This window comes from Triticum aestivum, chromosome 5B (genome assembly GCF_018294505.1).
Source record: "Triticum aestivum cultivar Chinese Spring chromosome 5B, IWGSC CS RefSeq v2.1, whole genome shotgun sequence".
In the NCBI taxonomy this organism is placed as follows: domain Eukaryota; kingdom Viridiplantae; phylum Streptophyta; class Magnoliopsida; order Poales; family Poaceae; genus Triticum; species Triticum aestivum.
Genome location: NC_057807.1, coordinates 682,744,138 through 682,761,756, shown reverse-complemented (window position 1 = coordinate 682,761,756; position 17,619 = coordinate 682,744,138). Strand labels below are relative to the sequence as shown.

The 17,619-nt window shown below is 46.5% G+C and overlaps 1 protein-coding gene across 3 annotated transcripts; it reads left to right on the top strand.

Annotated features, from left to right (window-relative positions):
- The first annotated feature begins 10,724 nt into the window (after positions 1 to 10,724).
- Positions 10,725 to 12,475, top strand: LOC123117634 (transcription factor bHLH18-like). Of its 3 annotated transcripts, none has more exons than XM_044538349.1 (4): positions 10,725 to 10,882; positions 10,974 to 11,508; positions 11,605 to 11,991; positions 12,123 to 12,475. In XM_044538349.1, exons 2-4 carry the CDS (start codon positions 11,005 to 11,007, stop codon positions 12,204 to 12,206), a joined length of 975 nt encoding a protein of 324 aa, XP_044394284.1. In that variant the 5' UTR covers positions 10,725 to 10,882; positions 10,974 to 11,004; the 3' UTR covers positions 12,207 to 12,475. The 3 variants fall into 3 exon arrangements, with proteins under 3 accessions (XP_044394284.1, XP_044394285.1, XP_044394286.1); XM_044538350.1 differs by having other exon boundaries at positions 11,605 to 11,995; positions 12,127 to 12,475; XM_044538351.1 differs by having other exon boundaries at positions 11,605 to 11,995.
- Positions 12,476 to 17,619: the final 5,144 nt, after the last annotated feature.

The following is a 17,619-nucleotide window of genomic DNA, read 5'->3' as shown; positions in this document are numbered from 1 at the left end:
CTTTAGTTAACCAACTCAAAGGACCAAGACTCTAGTCAGATGATTCTAAAATAACATCAAGATTTATTTGTTTTATTATATTGTTAGCCAATTATGCGAGGTATTTCTAACGCATCTTGATGTTATTTTAGAATCTGAAGCATTCTCCTATTATTTGTTAGCACACATAAATGCAAACTTGAGTTATTCTGTTCAAGCATACAACAAAAACAAGTTGAAAATACTACAGATTCGAAAGCACAAGTAAAGCCTACAAGAATGATTCTCTTATTTATTTGTTACCACACATAAATACAAACTTGAGTTATTATGTTCAAGCATACAACAAAAACAAGTTGAAAATACTACAGATTCAAAAGCACAAGTGAAGCCTATAGGCTGAAACTATTGCAGATTCAAAAAACACATACCATTTTTAATTTCAAATTGAGCATAGATATGAACCTGAATTATTTTATCTGAACATATGATTAGGATAAATCTATGGTTAGGATAAGCCTAAAAGAGCTAGATTTACATGCCTGAGACACCGTAGATTTTCTATTCAAGCATATAGTCAGGATAATCCGAAATAAGTAGAACCCTGAACCATCGCTTATCCCAGAATAACAAAGTGCAACTTACTCTTAACCAGATTAGATCAAGGACCAACAACAAACAATAAAAGATCAAAGGTATGAGAGAGAAGAAATCTTTACATAAGACGGCTATAAACACTGGAGCATAAATAAGCAACACCTTTAAATAAAATTAGAAGGGTTCAGTGTTCAATGCATAGTGGGCTCAGATTCGCCTTTCCTCGATCATATAATCTACCCCCATCATCTCTTTCACCAGATCAATCTGTTTATACAGTGGATCTGCCCTGGTTATCATTCAACAAGAATGACCATCCAAGGACAGAACAATAAGTATCACAGGATCAAAAAGGATTCTAGAGACGAGGAGGAGGATCCAACTTGATACCCATAGGCGCCTCGATTGCTCAAAGGCACACTTATTTCAGCCACGGCTAATCATCATCGCCCTAGCAAGAATGGCTTCCGACCAATGGGGCACGTGATTCAAACGCGGTGGCACGATATATCTCACCGCGGTAGTAACTATTAATGGCTACAGGAGCTCTGGCTCGATCCTACGGCTGAGATCAATCCGGAGCGAGATCCGGCAGCCAGAATCGCATCAAGAAACCGATCCGACGGCCGAAAGTGCCTGAGCTATGAGGAGCCAGGTGAGGTGCTTCGTTTCTTCTTTCTCGATGGATCACCAGATCAATATTTTCTTATGACGGTGAAACTGCCCTGGTTATCACTCATCAGAAATGATCATCCAAGGACAGAGCCACTAAAATAAGAACATGATCAAAATGGCTCAAAGAAATGAGGGGGGATCCAAATTAATACCCACAAGTGCCTCAATTGCTCGAGAGCATGCCTATATCAGCCATAACTGATCATCGTAGCCCTGGCCATGTCCCATGCAGTAGCCGAAGCAGAGCAGGAGGAAGATGGAGCTCACCGAGGGAGGTTGTAGCTGAGGCAGTACTCAGTGGGCGCCGGGGTGGCGCCTGAACGCCGTCCAGCCGGCAAGGAACCGCTTCCTACACCGCACATCCACGACGCTGCATCGGAGTTGCGCCTTGCACCGTCCAACCGATGAGCACAAGGATGAGGTCATGCATAGCACATCTAGGAGCTTCCTGATGGCTGGCTAGCACAAGGGAGGGCCGACGCGATCCCGCATCAACGACATGAATTTGCATAAATCCATCCTTGCTCTTACCATGTTTTCTGCAAAACACACACAGAGCCCAAGCATGTTAATAGAGCACAACCAGAATCTTCTATCTCATATGGAGATTAAAAGGAACAACAATAAAGGACATATGAAACCAGTGGCTCAAATTTACACACATGATCAAGAAAATGGCAGAGTGGGCAGCATATATATGCAGCAATCCATCTCCATGCTCTTATCATGTTTTATAAAATCCAGAGTGACGCCTACCATCAGCAACATAACTTGCATAAAGTGACACCTACGATTAGTAATACTGGAATAAACCTCACTATAAATTAGAGCACGTTGATACTCTTTACAGGGATAAATTAGAGCAAAAACTGGAAAACAAATTATGGTTACATACTATCTTCAGGCATGTCCTACAGTGAAATAGAGACTGAGCAGTGAGGGAAGGTGAGAAAGAAATTATATTTGATGAGAATCGATTTTGGTCCTTAGTATTACATGGATTTATCAGTCGATGCACATGAAGGGTGGCTTTAGAATTTTCTTGTCTTACTTAAAAAAACAGATCTACTCAGCATGCACATATGAGACATACATTCAGAGATCAGGAGAACCAACTAATGTCACCGTTATTATTTTTTAGCAAGCACTCTATCGTTATACTGGTCTCAAATTTGCGCATCCGATTTTGCAGCTTTATTGACCATAAAGCAACAATATAAAATTTACCATGAAGAACATTGCACATCACCCGTCCATAAATCATGAATTGCACAAAAGAATAAAAGACAAACAAGAGGGAGCTGGTATACCTACGAACAAGATGGAATTGGCAAGGTTGCCGACAAGGAAGTCCAACTCTGTCCAAGGACTCCTACACTTTTGGGATAGATGTTGTCGCACACAGAGCAGGCCCTAGCCATGGAATTGAGCGGAGCTCAGGGGAGAGGTGGACAATGCCGCGAAGATGAGAGCACACCTACAACAATCATTCTAGAGAGCTCAAGGTAAGGCCTGTAAAAAATAGCCAGCAATAGAATTAGGCAACAGAAATATCAACCTAACCAAGTATGTAAGATTTAAGACTATAAGGCATGCACGGAAGCAAACAATCAAGGCTGAGAAACAAGTGTCATGCCTAATTGCTCTTTATTGCTGTTGTAAACTAAAACAGAAACCACCACAAACAACTATATATTGTGCATACATTAATCAGGGGCACATTAAAACAAAAAAGCATCTAGTGGGGTACTCCTAATTATCGTATGACCTCAAGAAATTTGGCAGGCCTAACGCCCCTCCTCAACAACAAAGCCATAATGTATGAAAAAACCTAGCTAGATCCAACGCTCCCCTGGACAACAAGGTACCCGCAAAAAAAGGCAGATCCAAAAATCCCCTTCCTCTATTTTAGCCTTCATCTCTCACCAGATCCATTTATTCATCCAAAAACACCCATCATAAGGGCCACACAAAAGCACTAAAGCATCTCATGGGGTACTCCTAATTATCACATGATCTATCACATTTGGGTACCTTCCTTTGTATTCTTGAGTACAGTGTGATGAACATTATTCAATGAGAAACCAATTTTGGCTAGCAAGAACACAGGGTAAGCCTCAAACTCACCATGGCTAGGAAAAGGTCGCCGCACGCATGAGAGCCAATTTCAATTTCCAAGAACAGAGGGTAAACTCCAAACTCACCATGGAATCCTGCCTTTGCTTCGCTCCTGCTTCTTCTGACAAAATTAACAAAGTTCAGAAAAGATTAGTAGGAGCACGAGATCCTTGAGGCACAAACTCCGGACATCAAAAATTACTTTTTGAAAAGAATAAGCATTTTGACCTTTGTTAGGCTAAACAAAAAAGAAAGATCGTGATAATATTTAGATGACAATCAAGGTGGTTTGCACAATCTGACATATAAGTTCTAACTACACATGGATAAAGACAGATGGCCAATTACCTGATAGACCTATTGTTGTGGTTATGTTGTTGTCCATCCAATAGAAAAGAAGATGTATCCTTTCTTCTGTAGGAATCTGAGAGGGACACACAAGTTGTTCCAAGTTGTCCTGACCAAAGACAGAGTCAGTATAAGACCAAAAGAAGTAGACCAACAATCTTGACACATCTCATATTCAAATGCATATGCAGAAAGACCAATTTGTCTCCTAGTATCAGATAGGAACAAAAAATTCCTCGAGAAAGGACACAGCCTCAGGACAAATCGGTCCTCCTAAATAGAAAATAAACAGGTACCCAACAAGCTAAGGAAGGCAACAAAAACTACTGTGCAGATACCTAGGACACATCTAGTTCTACCCACCCCCTCAATTCTAACCTATTCACACAATGCAAAACTGAAGAACACAACATCATGAGAAAAAAATGCAAAGCTGGATCTGCCTCTCTATGAACACCACACCAAGTTGCTAGGGTTTTCTATTCCACATTGAACAATCTGAAATCTCCAGGTCCAGATTCTCTAGGGAGGGAGAGGGGGAGGGGGAGAGATGCACCTGGAGGTCTAGCAGGCGCAGCAGGAAGGAGTGGTGAGCTCGTCGTTGCCGCTGCTCTCACGACGAGCTTGCAGCCGCGTTCGCATCAGCCCGACCGCTGTGCTCCTCCTGCCGTGTGCACGCGAGGACGATGGCGGCATTCACAGCGGTGGCTCCACGTCTCCGCACTCCTCCTGCCGTGTGCACGCGAGGACGACGGCGACGACGCCGGTGAAGTGGACGGCGGGGATCCGGGCGCGGCACAAGACGAGACGATGGCACGTCGGCCTCGTCCCCCGCGGCCCCGCCAGGTGCCGGAGCCGGACTCGCAGTCGACGGATCCGACGACCGCGGCGTGAGGCGCCCATCCACCCCGACGCGGTTAACCCGCGGCGCCGACGCCTCCGGCCACAGCGGTGCGAACCCGCGGACGCACATGCCCACCCCGTTGCGGCCGCATGGGTTCACGACCCCGACGGACGGAGTCGAATCGAGGAGGAGGAGCAGCCGGCCGCCGGAGGCGAGGTCCACCCCCACCATCGAAACCCTAGCGGGGGAAATCGATGGGGGCGACCGCATGAGGTGAGGACAAGTAGATCGACGCGGTGAAGCTAGTAGAGCTCATCCAGGAGCAGCTGTGTGTGTTGGGTGGCGCCAAAGCTCGCCGGAGCGGCCGGAATCGGCCGGCGACCGAGGCGGCGACAGTGGGGATCGAGAGAGTAGGCAGGAGGGGGGGTGACGGGAGGAAGAGAGATGGGCTGCGCGAGTGCGGGAGAGAGGCAGCTAGGGTTTCTCCACAGGCGGCACGGCAATTTATATGCATGTACGCGAAATGACGGAAATGCCCTCGGCGGGGCAGGTTATTTACACGCGGTGGCACGACCGGGGCGCATCGGTCCAGATCGGACGGTCTGCGAGCACCGGGTTTCGATCGGGTTTCGATCCGGCGGCTGAAATCGATCCGGAGCGAGATCCAACAACGGGAATTGCATCAAGGAAACGATCGACAGCCGAGAGTTGCTAATCGCTGAGGAGCCTCCGGCATCCATCCCTCTCATATTTCTGTATGATCGACCGGGTACTCCAGGCTAGTTGTCGGCAATAATTCGTCCATTGACAACTCATGTGCTACCTGGGTGAACTGAACATATGCAAGCAAAACAGTGAGATCTGGAGTAGTACTCCGATTTAACCAGGCCGCAGTTATTACCGTCCCCAGCCTGGGCCAGGCACTGCAACGCCTTTTTATTACCGGGATACTGCACAAACCAGAAATTAATTCCCGTGTGTCGTGTGTTGGTTAATTACAGTGCTGCGGCACGTCGTACGTAGGCGTATGCATGTGTAACGTGTTCCTCCTGCCACAACATGGTACGCCGCGCGCAGGCTGCTGACTAGTCGCCGATCGCCACTAACTAGGCTGGTCATAGTGGAAGTAAGAGCATTACTAGTAGTATCCCTAAACCCTCAAACCCTAAAAAATAATCGTTTTTTTATGGGTTGCAACAAAAAAACGCAAAGACTAGAACCCCTAAACCCTCAAACCCTAAAAAAAAAATAAGGGTCCAACCCTCAAACCCAATTTCAAACCGTAGAAGTGAGGGTTGGAGGGGGGCGTTCGCCCCCAGCCCGCACTCCCTTCCCCCGTCGCGCGGGAGGGAAGTTTCCCGTCCCCAACCTCCCGCTTCCTCCCTCCCAAGCCGCCGGCCGTCGCCCACCCAAATCCGGCCGGCCCCCCGCCTTCCCTCGACGCCGCCGCCGTCCCGCCCCTACGCCACACTCCCCGCCGCGTCGTGTGTTGATTAATTCCCGTTTGGGGTTTGGTTTGTTCGGGCTTAACTCATCGGAAGGAAATCTTTTTGAGAAGTTATATTTTTTTGAGGGTTAGGACAGATGCCTTTTAGACCCCAAGTGGCATTTAGCCTTGGACGGTCACAACTCAGACAAAAATTTAGCAAGCACTCATCTACTCCCTCTGTCCAGAAATACTCGTCGGAGAAATGAATGTATCTAGACGTATTTTAGTTTTACATACATTCATTTTTATCAATTTCTTCGACAAGTATTTTCAGACGGAGGGAGTACTTAATAAATACTCCCTCCGTCCCAAAATATAAAAACGTTTTTAACACTACACTAGTGTCGAAAACGTTCTTATATTATGGACGGAGGAGTACTAGGATATGCTCCGTGTCCTGCATCTCTGAGTGTCCTGTCGGGACAACATGCTTGCCATTTTATGGCATATGGTCTCCGTCGATCCGTTACGTAGAGGGGTGGTAAGATATTATCATGCAACCTGTACTGCTCGTCTGCAGACGAGTCACATGTCGGAGTTGGCATGACACGCAATGATCGGGTACTCTAGTCTTAGTTGTCAGCAATAATTCGTCCACAGACAACTCATGTGCTAGTACCTGGGTGAACGCGTGCAAGCAAAACAGTGAGATCTGGTAGTACTCCGATTTAACCAGGCCGCAGTAATCACCGTCCCGAGTGCCTGGGCCAAGCACTGCAACGGCTTTTTATTACCGGGATACTGCACAAGCCAGAAATTAACTCCCGTGTGTTGGTTAATAACAGTGCTGCGGCACGTCGTACGTATGCATGTGTAACGTGTTTCTCCTGCCACAACATGGTACGCGGCGCGCAGGCTGCTGAGTAGTCGCCGATCGCCACTAATTAGTGGACCATGCAATGCACGATGAGCTGACTCGGCCAGGGCCTAGCTAGCAGGTTAATTCTGGTGTGGCTGCAACTTTAGCTACAATAAGTGGCACACACAGTCGAGCACCGTACGTGCACGTAAGGCTACTGAATAACTTAGACTAGTGTCACGCATATGTTAAAAAGTAGTCTATGTCAGAGCATCTACAGTCACACTACTCCTCGTCAGAGATCACGACGCTCTCCGTGCCCGGCTCCGGCAGCATGGGTGGCAGCTGCAGCTCCGGCTGCTCCGCTCCTGCCTCCTCCGCCTCTATCTCCGCGTCGAGATCGGCGAAGAGCGCGTCGGGCTCCGCCTGCTCCCGCCAGAGGAACGCCCGGTTGGCCTCCACTTATGCCTCATCATGGATGGACTCCAGCATGGCCCGCTGCTCCGCCATCTCGTCGGAGTGGGCGACGGTGAACTCTGCCTCCGTCTGCTCCATGTTGAAGGCCTCCTCTTCCCCCGGCTGCTCCTCCTCCTCCGGCTCCGGCGAGTCAGGAGGCAGCCCGACAGCGATGCGGGCGGCGCGCGCGGCTTGCCTCGCCTGGATCTCCTGCTGGATCTCGTAGTGGCGATCCGGCGTCAGCATGGTGTAGTAGGTGATCTTGCTCCGGACCATGGCGGAGTGCCGGAGCGTGCGCGGAGCATCTGACCGTGGACAGAGCGCCGGAGCGGGAGAGTGGGGAGGTGGATGGGCTCGAACTGGCGGCGCGGAGAGGGAGGGATGGTTTAGGGTTGCGGGACGCCGGACGGCTTAAATAGCCAGATTTGGTCTTGGGCGGCAAGCCGGAGTTGCGCCACGAGGCGTTCACACCGCGGCAACGGAAGCGGCGTCCGTCGGACCCCACCGTCAGACCGACATGGCGGGCGTGCCCGGGCGCCCCCATATCCGCCCATGTTTGTGCTGGATATGGGGGGTGTCGGTCAGCCCGGGCGTTTAAGGCCCGTTTGAGGCGTCCGTCTGGATCGAGAAAACGTGACCGGTCAATGACCGTGTGGCCCGCCTGGACATATGAGGCGTGTTTGAGAGGTCTGGCTGTAGATGCTCTTACTACTTTCATAGGCTACTCATAGTGAGGAGTATCATATACTAGTATCATGCATATGTTCAAAAAGATTTAGAATTTTGGGATATGAAATCTGGGTGCCTAATATAGTTGTGTGTGATTGGGCATCCAGGTTTGATATCCCCAAATTGCAGATTTTTCTAAAATTTTCCTGGTATTTTTTGAATTTAATATTCCCATAGGGGGTGGAGCACCCAGCACCGTATGTGTGTTTTCCATTTGAAAGAAGTAACAAAGAGGAAACACAAACAGGAATTGGCGAGGCACAGAGACAGGGTTGGGTAAAACCGTCGCCTAGATAAAGAGTGTTCCTGCCGTGTAGCACATTCACAACTTGCCCTCTTAGAAATAGGTCTTGTATGTGTAAATGGATGTACCAATTCCTCCTTATTAATTATTAATGCTCGATGAGAGAGAAGCTAGTATGAACGCACGCTAACATGTTTCATTTTGAAACAAGCAACAAAGAGGAAATACAGACACTGGCAGGGTTTGGACAACCGTCGCTCAAAGACATATCGCCATGCATGCAACAACAGGAACCGTCGCTGGCAGTTCCTTCCCTAGCGTAAAAATATATGGGCCTAGCCAGCAGTACGTGTGTGGCTACGACAATATAATTGCAAGAGGGTTCAGAGGCACATGATTAAGACAATGTCCTTGGCAATGTACTATCTGCTGTCACACATAAAACATTGGTACAAACACATGTGTCCAAGTGTTTACAAGATTACAAGAAAGATTCTGCTGGCAAACATTAGTAGTAAGGTCTGCCTGGTCTAACATGCCTAATCTTTGACACGTTTTTACATTACAAACGTTGCAGTTTACTACAGTCTGACATGACATGCTCGTAACTAAAAGGACAGAGCAGTTTGTTTCGTGTCTCCATAATAAACCAACCAATACCTGGCTGGGAGTGAGCCACGTCTGGGGCTTACTCAATCAATGGCTTTTTTTTTCTAATAACGAATGCCCCGTGTGTTTTTGTGAAAATTTATAGCATTGTAATTATCAGAAAAAGAAAGAATATATGACAATAATACCACACCACATTCTCACCGCATGTGGTTAGAAATTTATAGGTAAATGAAGGATTGGTGCATATTATACTACCTTGTGACATTCAATTTCAATTATTTTTTGCCAAAAAATAAAATAAATATAATCAATGACATGGAGAGCTTGCGTATTGTAGAAAGTGAAAGGTGGAATAATTGCATATGCACTTGATAATGTGGAGGGCTTGCATATGGTGGAATGTGAAACATTAAGGGGTTGTTTGGTTCCCAGCCACAGTTTGCCAAGCCAAAATTTGGCAGCCACAGTTTGCCAAGCATGTGTTTGGTTTTTGCCATACTTTGGCTTGCCACACTTTATTGCCTCTATGGCCCACTTGTCAAAGAGACAATTTTTTTGCCAACTTTTGCCAAAGTTTGGCGTCCAATTTCTTAGCCACACTTGTGTGGCTTGCCATACTTGTGTGGCTAGCCACATTTTGGCTTGGCCACACTAGTCTCCAACCAAACAGACCCTAAAAAAAAGATAGGTTGCACGTGCTTAATGATGTGGATGACTTGCATGTGCATTTAAATAGGATGACTTACATTAATACGCAGGGTTAGCTGGCAATCGGTGCTTGTAGTACCTCTCTGCATAAATGATTAGACATGGTGTTATCCTGCGTGACAAAGATTAGGCATGTTCCATCGGCCGAGGTCCTACTTCGGGACGATGCAGTCAGTGCGTGTGATGGTCAGTAGAGGTGCAGGCCGGGATGGTGGCTTCACGAAGGTGATTGGTTTGAGTTGCTTCGGGTGTAAGCCTGCCTCGCGTTTGCTGGATAGTGATGGCAGCGTCTAAGGGCGTCGTTCTCCACCTTGGCAGCACCACCATGGATTTTGTTTTATCTCTTCCACTCTTTGATCTGGTTCTTCAGGAGAAAGCCTATGTTTTTACTCAGCCAGGAGATGCCAATGCTCCCATGAAGGTTCCTCCTTTGAGGCATCATCTTGAAAGCCGGTGATCCCGTCCGAGCTTCCATGTGGCTGGACGCACATGAAATTGTAGTCGATAGGTGGCCATAACTGATATGGGTGCGGATGGTAGGGCGTTCGCTTCGATTCTGGTGGCGTTGCGACTCTAGTGGCAATGATGGTGGTGGCAAATAGAGCCGGGTTGTAGCAGGTCCTGAGCGTTAATTCAGAGTTGTGGCATTGCATGACAAAGCGACTGCAACGATACCATGCAATGGGCAAGTAGGGCTCCGTTGGTGCAAGGCACTTTGTAAAACTTGGTAGAAACTTAATATTACGAATTTGTTATTATCCTTAGTTCTTACCAAGTTTTAATAGTTGACTTGGTGACATTTTAAAACGAGCCAAACATGTATTCGAAAGTGACCTTGTTTCAGAGTCCTCGTCGACCAGAAACAAACAAAAAATAAATTTGACTTTTATTCAAAAACTATAATATATCTAAAATTAAAAGTCAATTAAAAAAGCATGGGAGAGTGGAGCTAGCATGGTGTGATAGATGGGGCATGTAATCTCTCACAAAAGCATACGTGCATGGGCCTCCAAAAATAATTAAGGATTAAGCCATGCATGCAAAGGACAAATCATAGACTGAAAAGTGGTCTTGCTGAGGTGAGGTGCACGTGATAGGGGTATCTTGTTGTTCTACATACAAGATGCTTCTTGTTTCCCATAGTACGGTACAGTAGCTAGCAAGAACCCCCACCCAACCAGCCGTGCCCTTGCCGGAGCTTAGCTATATATATGCCACGCGTGAAACAAGTGAAAGCTTGAGAGGGATTCGGAGACCATATGCAATGATGTGCCTTCTCGTCAGGTAAGTGTGTGATTTATAGGTTAGATCCATCGATGCATTCGTTATGTATAAAATGTGCTATAAACCATTTATTTTGGAGTGATTCGATCAGGTAGAAGTAGCCGGCTGGAGATCGAGCGAGCATGGACGACACGAACATGTTCATTCAGTGGGCCATGGAGACGCTGGAGCAGGAGCAGGACGTCGCGGCCGCCGGAGACGTCTTCCCGTCGTCACTCCTAGAGCTCGACTACTCGGCGGCGCTGCAGAACGGCACGCACATGGCGGCCCACCGACACGGAGCCAACGACAGCTGGAGCTCGGGCGACAGTGGCGCCGCGGTGGCCGTGGAGAACGACGGCTGGTCGTCCAACTGCGGCACCAACTACCCGGCCGCGAGCTGGAACTTCACCTCGGCCAGAGCGCAGCCGCCCAGCATTATCGAGGCCACCCCGAGCCCACCCGCAGCTCCCGGCCACGTCGTGCCGGAGCTGGCGCACAGGTCGCCACCGTCGAGGAAATTCTCAGGCACCAGTACAGGGATGGAGCCGACCGTGCACGAACACGTCATGGCGGAGCGGAAGCGCCGGGAGAAGATCAACCGACGCTTCATAGAGCTCTCCACCGTCATCCCCGGCCTCAAGAGGGTCTGTACATTTCTCACACAAATAATTTTGTGGTAGCATCACATCACTCACTTCGGCAGTTCAGCTCAGCATTGACCAAAGTAATTTTCCATTCAGATGGACAAGGCGACCATACTGTCCGACGCACTGAGGTGCGTCAAGGAGCAGCAGGAGAAGCTCAAGGCATTCGAGGGCCGTGAGGTGAGGAGCATCGACTCGGTGGTGCTAGTGAAGAGGCCGTGCATCTCCAATGGCGATGATGGCTACCCGTCACCGGCGTCGTCAGCAGCAGCTGGAGGAGGTCCACCGATGACAAGGATCCCGTTGCCGGAGATCGAGGCAAGGATCTCGGAGAGCAATGTGATGATGAGGATCCACTGCCAGGACGGCAAAGGGGTCCTTGTCACGTTGCTCGCCGAGGTCGAGGGGCTCCACCTTAGCATCACACATACCAATGTCGTGTCTTTCCCGGCTTCCACTCTGATCATAAACCTCATGGCCAAGGCAGGTTCACCGTTTCACTCTACACATTTTCTTATTTATAGTTGAACTGCATCATATATTGTTAACAGATGAAAATCAAACAAATATTTACATTCCATTTTATTAACTAGTCTATAATTATTCCCTTTCAGCTAGACGAGGGCTTCACCGTCACAGCAGACGACATTGTATGGAAGCTTGACTGTGCTTTGCGCCGACATCATAGCAGCAAATGATAGTTCTAGGCTTTTAGCTAGGAGAGGGCCAATAAACATGAAGACGCAAAGGCTTAAGACGCGGCAAACAGGCAGCTCATGTCCAATTAGCATGTTCAATTGGTGTGTGTGTGTGTGTGTGTGTGTGTGTGTGTGTGTGTGTGTGTGTGTGTGTGTGTTACACTAATAATGACCCGTGAGAATCTCGGGCACATGTTCAATTTAGCATGTTACCGGTTTTTTGGTGCATCTTTACATGTCACTACAGCATCATGGTCATGACGTCCAAAGTGGTACATCCGGCCCGTTGATCCTTCTCAGTCCCCTCCACAATCATCTACTCCCTCCGTTCCTAAATACTTGTCTTTCTAGAGATTTCAACAAGTGACTACATACGGCACAAAATAAGTGAATCTACACTTTAAAATATGTCTACATACATCCGTATGTTGAATCCATTTGAAATGCCTAGAAAGACAAGTATTTGGGAACGGAGTGAGTAGATTTAATCCATTTACGTGGTAGGGTCCTATGTAACAAAATTACACTTAAGCGCGCCTAGCATATTTGGTTTTATCTCGTATCACTCTCCATCGTGCTAGAGAGAGAGAGCGTACTGAAATACAAAAAAGAATGAGTGAAGAGTACTGGAATATTTTTTACCTTCGTTATTTTTTACTCTGCATATATTATGTCTCCTTGGAATAAACCTTGCAAAGTTGCCTCTTGTCTGCAGAAAGGTAGCACGCCCAAGTGGCTGGGCGGGACAGGCCGAACCCGATACTCCTGTATATCAGAGTCAGACACACGCAGAACGCTGACACTGCACCGGTGCACCCTACTACTCACGAACAATAATAGTGAGATGGACAACTCACGTGCTGCTCTTGGCTCTGGGTGTGGGTGAACGCACGGATCGATCGGATAGGCAAGCAGAGCTGGCATGCATGGCACATGCAGTCACGATTCCGGACACTGGCTAGACGACGGCTTTCCCGGCGATTTACGGACAGTAGACTAATTTTGACCAGTAACATGCATATGCTATTAGTCTATGTTAAAGCATGATTAATAATATAATTTGTTGTTGACTGTAACATCTCGCCATGTAATCTATAACCAATATTATAGCCAACACATGTAGTAGTGGGCTACAAGTACTACTTTTCTATTATATGGCCTATTATATACTCTCACATATCTTTTTGGAGCACTGCTACGACCGGCTGTAAGTCTAAAACCCGCTTCACTTTGCTCTCCTCTTCTTTCTCTTCCAAGTCAGCAAAGATATAGGAGTAGTATTTAAATCCTTACAGTCCGCTTATGTCACTTTATTATACTTGCTCTTACTATCCATACACTAAGGAGTAACATATGTGTGTGTCATGTCATGCAATACATAATTTATTAGGTTATAGACTCATCTTACCTTAATATGTGTAATGTTATTCATACTACTAGTAACTAGTTATGTTATCATATGTCTCTTTTTCTTCATTAATTGCTTGTCACATTATCTATTTTATCTAGATATATATGATGTTACAATATGTTACTTCCACTGTGGGCAATCGTAAACGCTCATGTGTTTTTGTGGCACCTATAGCACGGATGCCGTGGCCACCGCCGACAGCATATCTTGGGCGTTGGCACGACTACGAGCATGCAATCCTGTGTGCGTGTCCGTCCGTAGGTGGCCAGCTAACCCCAGCACTACAAGCTAGTTGCGAGTGGATGGCTGAGCTGACACGGACGGCAATGGCGGACCAGTGGCAGCCGGGGCCAGTCACGTGCATGGATCCAGCGCCTAATTAGTGGGCCATGCATATGAACAGATTAAGCTGACTTGGACCCACACATGCATGTGATGTGCCTCGGAGATGGAGTAGCTACGATCTATTAATTCATGAGTAATTCATCTTTAATCGTATCAGTACAACGAATAAAAAAAATATACATCCAGATTTATACACCACCTAGCGACGACTATAAGCACTGAAGCTCGCCGAAGGCGCTCCGCCGTCATCGCCCCTCCTTCGCCGGAGTCGAACATGACTTGTTATAGTAGACAGTCAGAAAGTCATCGTGTCAAGGCCCCATAGGACCAGCGTACCAGAACAGCAACCACCGCTAGTGAAGAATAAGATTGATCGAAAGGATCCAACCCGAAGACACACGAACATAGACAAACAACAACTAGATCCGAGCAAATCCACAGAGGATAGATCTGCCGGAGACACACCTTCACACGCCCACCAACGATCCTAGATGCATCACCGCAATGGGGACTAGGCGGGGAGACCTTTATTCCATCTTCAGATAGGCGTCATCATCTTGTCTTCCTGAGTAGGACACAAACCCTAACAAAACTTAAAAAAAAAGACTAACAACGAAGCCCTCCTGCCGACTCTTGCTAAGATCCACCGCGCCCCCATGGCCCCAAGGCCATTGGAGATGAGGCGGACCTGCGGCGGCGCCGGCGAGAGGCATGAACCCAAGATTAGTTTTGGAGATGAGACGGAGTAGATTTCGTGCCATCGTCGTTTGATCGGACATATGGACTTGCGTCGACATTGATCGTAGCAAATAAGCACGAAAACGTACGTCAATTATGCTATGTATATGTAAGAAGCATCAAGCAAACAGCTCATACGATAGTTCGTGGGAGAAAAACTGCATGCCCGTCTTTCTGCCATGCTAGCAACAACAAGCTCATGTACGTGGAGTCGAAGCGCAGGGGGTGCACCATCCACCACCATGCATGGGGCGGGGTTTCTACGTACTTCCGACAGGCAAATTAGTGGAGCCCGCCACATCACGTTAGTTCTGTCACAATGGGCCAAAGAACCACCCGGGGGTGCCCCGAGGGGGCACAACCCACCTGGGCACGCCTGCACAACCCACCGTGCCCTGGTGGGTTGTCCAGGCGTGCCCAGGTGGGTTGTGCCCACCTCGGTGGCCTCCTATACCCCTTCTTTGCACTATCAATTCCCAAATATTCCAAAACCCTTAGGGGTTAACCTAGATCAGAAGTTCCACCGCCGCAAGGTCTCCGTATCCGCGAAAACCAATCTAGACACCATTCCGGCACCCTGCCGGAGGAGGGAATCATCTCCAGTGGCCATCTTCATCATCCCGGCGGCCACCATGATGAGGAGGGAGTAGTCCATCCTCGCGGCTGAGGGTTTGTACCAGTAGCTATGTGTTTGATCTCTCTCTCTCTCTCTCGTGATATATATCATGGGCTTTGTTAATATAGTCGGATCATATGATGTTTCTCCCTCTATACTCTTGTTATGATGAATTGAATATTTACCCTTGAAAGTTTTGTCTTGTCGGATTGAATATTCAGAGACGAGAACACATGATGTATGTCTTGCAATATGAATACTTGAGGTGACAATGAGGTATCTTATTGATTCACCTGATATGTGTTATGGCAATCAACTCGCGGATTCCCGCGGTGATATTGGGGTAATCTATGCATAGGGGTTGATGCATGTTTTTCTCCGACGGAAACTTTGGGGTCTCTTTATAGTTCTTTGTGTGGATTGAGTATTATGAATATGAATTTGCTTTGGTGTTATTTTAGTACGAACTCTAGGATAGATCGAACGGAAAAATAGCTTTGTGTTATTTTAGTACGAACTGTTGAATAGATCGAACGGAAATAATAACTTTGAGGTGGTTTCGTGACCTACGAACAATTCCTATCTTTTGTTCTCCGCTAATATGAACTCGGGAGTGTTTCTTTTTTGCACTTTGAGGGATAATCATATGATCCAACTATGTTAGCATTGTTGAGATATTGCACTAGCGAAAGTACGGGTCCTAGGCCTCATTTTTAAGCATTGCAACACCGTTTTTGTGCCCATTTAATATTTGCTACCTTGCTATTTTTATTTATTCAGATTATAAAAATATATTTCTACCATCCATATTACACTTTTATCACCATCTCTTCGCTGAACTAGTGCACCTATACAATTTGCCATTGTATTCGGTGTGTTGGGGACACAAGAGATTTCTTGTATTTGGTTGCAGGGTCGTTTGAGAGAGACCATCTTCATCCTACACCTCTCACGGATTGATAAACCTTAGGTCATGCACTTGAGGGAAAATTGCTACTGTCCTACAAAACTCTACGCTTGGAGGCCCAACACGTGTCTACAAGAATTAAGTTCCGTGGTAGACATCAAGCTCTTTTCTGGCGCCGTTGCCGGGGAGGTGAGTGCATGAAGGTATATCTTTAGATCTTGAAATCGAATCTTTTAGTTTGTTATTTATCACTAGTTTGGTTCACAAAAGAAAACTACAAAAAAATGGAAGAGGTTGCATCATATTATTGATCATCTTTATAATATCTTTCTTGAAAATGATGGTTCGGAAAATTGTGCTCAATTGATAGAAGAAGAATTTAATAAAATGATTGGCACGAATGATGAGCATGATTTCAATGTTGTTGGTATGAACTCTTTGAATATCGATGATGCTACTGATATGCAAAACCATAAGCTTGGGGATGCTATGTTTGATGAAGATGATATTTTTAGTCCCACAAGCTTTGATGAGAAAGTTTATTATGATGATTGCATGCCTCCTATTTGCGATGATTATGGTGATGACATGTATGCTATAAAGAGTAATGATATCCAAGAAACTTGTCATCATGATTTTAATGCTCAAATTGATTATGTGAATCAAGTATCACATGATAGTTATTTTGTTGAGTTTGCTCCCACTACTATTCATGATAATAAATTTGCTTATGTGGAGAGTATTAAAATTTCTATGCTTATGCATCATAAAACTGGATGCACTTCGTTTACAAACTGGACAATCTCTTTCGAAGTATTCAGGTTTCTGACGAAATTAAACTCATCTGTTACAAAGGCATTTCATTTTTTTAAACTTATTACAACTCCAGACTTTTTGTGCATTCAGTATGCATCATTCAAAGCGACGCCATCAACTTTCAACCATTTATGCCTTCATTTGATATTTTTCATGCATTTAATGATTTGTTTTGAGCTAAATGACACTAATTAAATTTTGTGCATGCAGCGCACCACCTTTAGTACCGGTTGATGGCTCCAACCGGTACTACAGGGTAAGCTGTTTTTTAGTCCCACCTCGCCAAGAGAGAGGGAGTAGGAGCGGTTTATAAGCCTTGGGTGCAGAGACGATGAAGAAGAGGCTCAATGCTCACGTTGCTTAGCTTCAAGCCTTTAGGAATATGGTAGATTGCACGGAGCTACGCGCAGTGCAGTTTACACTATTCCAAAAGGCTTGAAGCAAATTAACGAGCATTGCACCTCTTTTTTATTTTTAATAACTTATTACAACTCCGGACTTCTTCTGTTATGGCAAAAGGAAGGAGGAGAAGAAGAAGGAGGAGGAGGAGAAGAAGAAGAAGAAGAAGAGGAAGAAGAAG